Raw genomic sequence first — 8,029 nt, 5'->3', positions numbered from 1 at the left:
TTAATACAGTATTGTGTCTTGTAGAGTAGAGTAGATTGGGTTTCATCAGCCTTAATAACACCTTTCATACAGTATTGTGTCTTGTAGAGTACAGTAGATTGGGTTTCAAGTCCAAGGTGATTGTGAGCGGATCATGGACACATTGGTTTTGTTCTTCACAGTGCTGTGTGCATCACTTGAGTCAGAGCCGTAGTGCCTTCTGTGGAGCACGTAAAAGGGCTCTTTCCTTCACCCACAGCCTCCATGCTGCCTCTCACAAAGACATACATCACTTGGACACAGGGCAGGCTAGAGCAGAGTGAAGAGTGGCGGTTATCATGCTCAGTCCATACCACAGCACTGGGAGCCCTGTAACAGATGGATGTAATTGAGGACAAAATGGACTTTGGTTGCCTGAGTGACCACTACTGGTCTCTTCATTCACCTGACCATCAGTTACTCTACACCGCAGTCTGGTTCTGTGATCTAATCTTTTTAAAGTGGTCCCACCAATTGGCAGCCGGCCAAGTCCACAGATAACTCATATCAGTGTGTGTGTGAGTGTGCGTGCGTGCGTGCATGTGTGTGTGTGTGTGTGAGAGAGAGAGAGAGACGGTGGATTAGGGGAAGCTGGTCATGTGATGTCATATCTCATATCTCAAAATGGTTGAAAAGGAAGGAAAGAAGCAAGCGTTTCTGAGAGACCTCTATTTGAGGATCTCTGCCCTGACCTGCAGCAGCGATAGCAAAACACTGACCACATCCTCCGCAAAACACGACACACACACCAATTAGTGTCTGCCACAAGCGCCTCAGTCACTAAAATGTCTGCTCCCATTACCACAAACCCTGGATCAGCTGAGCTGATAGCTCTTAATGGGTTTGCCGATGCCCAGGGCTGGATGACCTGGTCTCAGTACACAGGTGCTGATGGCAGTACTACAATTAGGAGGGACCTCACTGCAAGAAGCATTTCTTCTTCTTCTTCTTCTTCTTCTTCTTCTTTTTCTTCTTCTTCTTCCTGTCACTTGCGGAATGCTGCCAACAGGGCATGTTTGGGCTGCTGTGTCTGGATTCTCTCACACTAAGCGATTTGTCTGGCTGTTGGCTTTTCTAAAGTCCTCTATTAACACTGCAAATGCACCCGCTGTGAGAACAGAAATGGAGGCGATGTAACACAAATGTAATGAGCCTGGTTTCACAAGCGCATCCCTAGGAACGAGCGATTCGTTTTTTCCCCCCCCTGCGTTTAGGTAGCTGACAGCACGGCAGCACGAGGCCACCGCGAGCGCCGGAGACGGCGTGTCGTCGGGAGAAGCCGATGCTCGGGGAAGTCCCCAGGCCCGATGTGTCGGCACCGCGGGCTCCGAAGTCGCAGTGCTGACAAGAGCTGGGGTGACAGCCGAGATACCAAGAAACAAAGAAACAACACCCCCCCCCCTCACACACACACACACACACACACACACACACACACACACACACACTCATCACCACAGAAGCGTCCTCCACCCCTCTCACATAGCCTGCACATATACAGCAGCTCTATTTCTACTGTGCTGCTGATTACATTTCCAAATGTAATCAAGAGGATTTATTATTCTGTCACAGTTTGTTAATGCTCAAAACATTTCCCTCTCTCTTTTCTCTCGGTCTCTCTCCATCTCTCTCCTTCTCTCTCTCCTTCACTATCTCTCTGTCTCTCCATCTCTCTCTCCTTCACTCTCTCTGTCTCTCTCCATCTTTCTCTCCCTGTCTCTCCATCTTTCTCTCCTTCACTCTCTCTCTCTTCATCTCTCTCTCTCTCTCTCTGTATTTCTCTCTGCTTCACTCTCTTTGCGTCTGCATTCAGGGATGCCTGCCTGGGGCAGGGAGAGCTGACGATGGCAAGGACGAGTCTCTCAGCGAGGAGAGAAAAGACCGCACGAGAGTACAACACACGGCTGATGTGGCCCTCGCTCCCAGAGCAGTGTGTGTGTGTGTGTTTGTTTGTGTTTGTGTTTGTGTTTGTGTTTGTGTGTGTGTGTGTGTGTGTGTGTGTGTTTGTGTGTGGATGACAGATGAGATGAGACATTTTCGGTGTGTTGCAGGTGAACTACAGGGGGTCAAAGAGGAAGGGAGAAATGCTGAATCAAGAGAATCCTGAAGTCTTGGCATGCATATTCATTGTGGCGAACCCACTTGGCATGGACAGAGGTCAGCTTGGAGAAAAGGGTAGTGGACTGAGAATGTGTGTGTGTGTGTGTGTGAGAGAGAGTCAAAGTAAATTAAGGACGTCCTCCTCCAGTGTGTCCAGTCTGTTTGTTAATGGATTCTCTGTGTTAATGTGTAAACATGTTGGTGAGCTTGCTGTATGTGTAATTATATGTGTGCTTGCATCTGCACATCTGTGTTTGGATGTGTATGTACGCTTGAGTGTGTTTTATGTGCACATACAGTACATATGAGCATGAATGTACTGCATATGCATACATGGTCTGTGTTTGTTTGTGTGTGTGTGTGTGTGTGTGTATATGCCCATCTATGTGTGTGTGTGTGCGTGTATGTATGTCCATCCATGTGTGTGTGTATATGTCCATGTGTGTGTGTGTGTATATATGTCTATCCATGTGTGTGTGTGTGTATGTCCATCCATGTGTGTGTGTGTGTGTGTGTGTGTGTGTGTATGTCCATCCATGTGTGTGTGTGTGTGTGTGTGTGCGCCCCACTGGCAGGCTGAGCTGAGTGTGGGCTTGAGCTCCCAGAGGACACTACGAGGGTGGGGGGCGGGGGGGGGGGGTGCAGGAGAGGTCAGGGCAGAGGGGGAGGCCTGCAGCTCTGCCAGGCGAGATGCCATCTGTGGATCCCCTGCTGCCTCCTCTAGGACCCATCAAACCCAGCTGTCCTCTGCCCTGCAGAGGGGACCACGGCCCCAGCGCTCCCCTCACACACACTCTCCTCTCCTCCGACTTTACGGGGCCGAAGAGGAGGAACGGACCAGTAAGATGGAGGGTGAAAACAGAGAACAGAGAGGTGAATGATGGTTGCCTGGCGCTCAACTGTTTTAGCAAAACCTTAGTTGCTCCACTATGATCATACCACAAACATGTGCACTGCGTGCTGGTAATTGGGCTTATTAAAATCATCTCTCTCAATGAATGACAGCAGCTTCCGGAACAACTTCCTCCTCGGTGCACCTCCAGGCCATCTCATTCATTGTGTTCAAAGGGCACAGCGTAGTGGATGGACCATCTCGGCTGAGTGGACGTCCTGCTATTTGCATAATGTTTCTTTTGCATAATTGTTGCTTTCACACCAATGGCACACCAGTGCTACTGCTACCACTAGCACCAGGGTGTGTGTGTGTGTGTGTGTGTGTGTGTGTGTGTGTGTGGAAACCGCAATGATGCTGAGGTCACCCAGGGGTCCGGAGACGACAGTGAACAAAGCTGACGATGACACATGAGCTTCACCCAGGAAACACCAGCGGGAAGGCAATTCAGGCTACACACAATGATGCATCACACACTTGAGGCTAGAGGCTAGCACACTTTCCCCCTGTGATGGACAAACATCCACTCAAATTCGGCCGTCGTCACCAGAGGATGCCACCCTTCAGTCTAAGAGGCTGGGCACACACACACACACACAGGGTGCACTGCAACGCAACGCAACGCATGGATGGCACCAATGCCAGGGTTACGGTGACATGGGTCACACACATACACCATGGAATGCTGCCACTTTGCGACACATGTAGGGCAGAAAAGAGGGGAAAGCACACACACACACACACACACACACACACGCACGCACGCACGCACGCACGCACACACACACACACTACACTCTGGCCTTGATGCCTGCAGCACTGTTTCCCTGGAAACTGCTTCTAACCCACCACAAATGCAGACTCTCTTTTCTTCTTTTTTTCAAATCCTCAGGCAACGTTCAGGCTTCCTCCGCCTGCAGACACCTGTGGTGAGGTGAGGTTTGTTCAGGGAAGACATAGGGGGGTGTGAGGAAGGCAATGATTACACTTCTCTCTCTCTCTCTTTTTCTCTCTCTCTCTCTCTCTCCTGCGCAAACGACCACCTCCATTTCAAAAAGCGATGAGCGCTTTTTGGAGAATATAACAGCCACTTTGGGCACCCTTTGGGAACCCATCATAAATTAACAAGGATAAACGACCACACTGCCCTAATAATGAAAAGAACTTTCTAGTGTGGAGTTAATTTTATGTAATGTAGCTTTTTTCCCCTTTTAGTTCCCAGACAGACACTGGCAAAATGCACTCAGAACCATTTTAGCCCAAGCTTTTATTTGGGTGGAATGACTTCAGGGAACACTTACAATTCCAGAGCATAAAGTGGACTGAGGGTGGACAGAGGGTTCTTCAAAAGCAGAAGTAAGTGTGTGATTGCTACGGAAACCAACAGGACTCCCATTATCAATACATTATTAATATATTATCAATACATTATCAATACACTTCAGCGTGTCAGGCTGGCGCTCACTACAGCCTCTTGACTGTCACAGCCTGCTCTTCCCTTGCCTTGCAAACACAGCCTTGGCGTCAGCGAGCCATGGGCATCTGATATGATGTCATATTCAGTGGACGGTGAAATGTGTTCCGCACACAGGGGAGATGAATCACGCGGGCCTCCAATGGCCATGTGCATTATTCCCACCGCTCTGCTCCCGATGCTCAGTGGGTCCACTCCATACAGACCGCCTTGTGACTCATCCAGAGAGATGGATTATCGTTGCCCTAGTTAAATATGACAGTGGGCCTCAACTGGTTTATGTGGTCTGAAAGTAAACAATCAAGCAACTGCAGAAACCATAAAGCAAACAAATGACTTTGCAAATAATGTGATCAGAGGCTATAGGTGCAAGAGCTCTGATATTTCTAGTATGGAGGAAATAAATTAACCTCTACAAAAGGCTCAAATCTATAACATAATCATTCCTGATCACTTGCCTGCATAAGCATCTGTCTTAATCAATCTAATATTCTACCTGCATAACATGGATTAATTTCATAACAATCCCTTTAATCTAATTAATATCCAATTAACCACTATCAGGTTGCGTCGTTCTTGCCAAGTGCAGGCCGCTTCACACTGGAACCCATTGGAAAATAAAAGCGCAGCAACATATGGCATTGCAGATTATAGGATTACTTCATTAAGAAGGTGAGTCAGAGGGCCCCCTGGCCTAATCTCTAGATTTGTCTATTGATGAGCACAGAGAGACGCAGCCCAGAGGTACGACGGGTACCCGCTCCAATGTCACCCGTGTTTAATTCGAACAGCCTACCTGTGCTTGCAGTTCAGTTTAGTGTGGGAGGCGGTCTTAGTGGTCGTAGTATGTTTTAAAATGTGCAATCCATTCTATATTCTATAAAATATCAAACGTTTCTTGGATTTCACAGAGAATGCTTAATGCCTGTAAGAAACTCTGTGTAACGTTTTGATAGGGCATAATTGCCCTTTATTAGTCAGTAAGACAGGTGCAGGCAACCAAGGATGAGTCATAAAATAAAGATAGAATTGAATGAGTCCCATAACTCATAAGACACAATAACTTATGCGCGATGAGCATATTATGAAGGGTTTAATGAGCACAGAACACGGTCGCACATTTCCATCACCTATAGAGAGGGAGACTGCAGCCCGTCACTGTTCATGAAAACGTGGTAGGCTACAGATTTTCATGCTCTTCGTGCGAAGTGAAACGGATTTAATGACATTAGCCTACACTTGCTTCTGTGCTGCTGCCGCCGCCGCCGCCGCTACTGGCAATGCGCACTGAGACCATCCTGTCAAGTACCGCTCAAACTCGGTTCTGGTGTTTCAGTGAAACAGTCTGTCGGTGCATGAAGCTCATCACTCCGGTATCACATTAAAAGAGAAGTGGGCTTACCTTCAGGGAATGGATTGGGCTGGACAACGTAGAGGAAAGCATGGACCATGTGGAATAGAATCCCTATCGGCCCCGGCTCATAGTGGGCCACGGTCTCGTAAACTCCGGCTGGAACGTAGCCGAAATCCAAAGTTCTTGCTGGAGATGAGGGGCTCTCTGGTTCCGTTGCTTGGACGTCAACTTCGCCAGACGTCAACCCCCAGCATAAGAGCAGCAGTCCCGCTTTCCAAGCCATCGTTCTTGCCGGTCAGATAATATTAGCAGAGGAAAAACAAAATCCCAGGAGGAATTGGTATGCTACAAGCAAACACCTCCAACCTGTCTATGACTAGATAGCGCGTAAATTATTCTGCAAGGCAACTGGGAATAAAGAGGGGCCAAAGCACTAGGGGATAAAGTGGTGGACCGCAGGTCTCAAGTCCTGCTGCCCGGCGAGGGATTCATGAGTCTCATCGCTCCCGCAATCGCCAGCTCCTCAGCGGCATAGGCAATACGCTCAGTGTGCAGCTCCTCGTCTCCCTTCGAGTCTCCGCACCGCACCGAGTAAACTGCGAGCGAGCATCTATGCTGGAGGCGCGTCTCGCAGGCTGCGTGAGCGCGCCGCGCGCAACCCCACCTCTGCTCTCTCGCAGGAGCTAGATTCCGTTGCTGGGAGAACGGTAGCAGGAGACCATGCGGGAAGCGCGCACCCTAATGGTGGGAAAGGGAAGCAGCTACGTCGACAGAGGATCCAAATGCAAGCCTGTTGGTCAATATATTTGTTCACTTTTGAGTTAACCATTTTTCATTTAGAAATAAGATCATATCAAGCCTGTCAATGTTAGCACTATAGGCCTGTGCAACAAGAGTGAGAATGCATGTAGGTAGGCCTACATGAAAAATATGAATTAAATGAAAAAATAGGCCTACATGAAAAAATAGAATTACAAACTGAACATGTCGATTCCTTCCTTCCTGAACAGACGGGTGGGCGATGAGCTCTCCGCTCTCAGACTGATAGCTAGACAGGGTTCACAGTAGGAGGCTAAAATGTTTTCCGTCTACATGTGTAGGCCTAATTAAAGGAACACGCCACCCAATGTCAGTAGTAATGTTCTTACCTTAACCAGAGACTTTCTAATGTGGAGACACAGCACTCGAAAAATACTCCATAGAAATGCATGGGGCTAGTTTGTCACGCCAATATGGCCGTTGTCTACAAATATCCCACCCCTTCCTCAGCAAAACGTCGACATGTGAATACATTGAGCCACTCATATGGTGTGTTGTGAAGACATCGTGCCAATCATGTGTTGTAATCTCGCCGCTGGAGCAAGATTGGTGTCGTGAAGCCTTGCGCACGCGCATTTCTGCCGAAATGGATGCCCGACGAGTGCCCAAAAAGCGATGTCAAATGGCCGCTAAGTGGAGGGACTTGCCTAAAAGGACTTTGCCTTAACTTTCACGAGTTGAGTCATACCTCTCCCGTGTCGGTATGTGCACTCAAACGCTCTGTTGCGCGGCTGGACTGTGTTAGCATGTTGCTATGCTATCGGGTTTTGCCGTAACTAAGCGTAGAAGTATCAAAAACATCCACGTTTTCCCGACTTAAATACAGTTGCACGAGTAGTTGATAGAAATGCTACGGCCACGCAACATGAAACGTGGCGATTTTCCAAGCGAATAAACAGGAAAACTACAATGTGTGGCGCAATAGCACTTGGGAGTACTTCGACCTAGCGTAGTAGTATTGTTAACACCTAATTGTAGATCCTATCCACCACAGAGTTTAGAATCCATGCTGGATCGACCCTCAGCCTTTCCCTCCCCTCTGAGCGAGAGAGAGGCACACAGACTAGAGATGCGCTGATGGGCTATTATTTCAACCATAACTGCATAGCAAAACTTATCATCCATCAGCACCAAAGTTTTTTGACCAATTTTCAAAACCGCACCCGCCCACCATCCGCTGGTTGTTTTAATGTAGGCTATATGGGTGATGCAGCGCTGCTGACGTGAGGCTAGAATGCCCTTTCCTGTTCTAGAAAGACTGATCCAATGCAGCAAATATATTAAAAGGCTAAAGTCGTACATTGGCTATGTTGTAGCCTATCCCCAGAATATCAGCAGCAAACTCAGTCTCTGTCTCGCAAAACAGTCTCCA

General features: G+C 48.2%; 1 protein-coding gene across 2 annotated transcripts in view; it reads right to left on the bottom strand.

Moving 5' to 3' along the window:
- The window catches only part of prom1a (prominin 1a), a 74,353-nt gene extending 67,942 nt beyond the window's left edge, over positions 1-6,411 (bottom strand). For both annotated transcript variants that reach the window (XM_076291767.1, XM_076291768.1), the window contains exon 1: positions 5,887-6,411. In XM_076291767.1, the coding sequence (XP_076147882.1) occupies positions 5,887-6,121 (235 nt within the window). In that variant the 5' untranslated portion in view covers positions 6,122-6,411. The remainder of the gene's footprint in view (positions 1-5,886) is intronic.
- Between the last annotated feature and the right edge of the window lie 1,618 nt (positions 6,412-8,029).

Source organism: Alosa pseudoharengus, unplaced genomic scaffold (genome assembly GCF_046254945.1).
Source record: "Alosa pseudoharengus isolate Yale_2024_CS ecotype anadromous, Long Island Sound unplaced genomic scaffold, YU_APseudo_1.1 YU_APseudo_1.1_scf_19, whole genome shotgun sequence".
NCBI classification, from domain to species: Eukaryota; Metazoa; Chordata; class Actinopteri; order Clupeiformes; family Clupeidae; genus Alosa; species Alosa pseudoharengus.
Note: the sequence above shows the minus strand (reverse complement) of the source record. Positions and strands in the feature narration are given on the sequence as shown.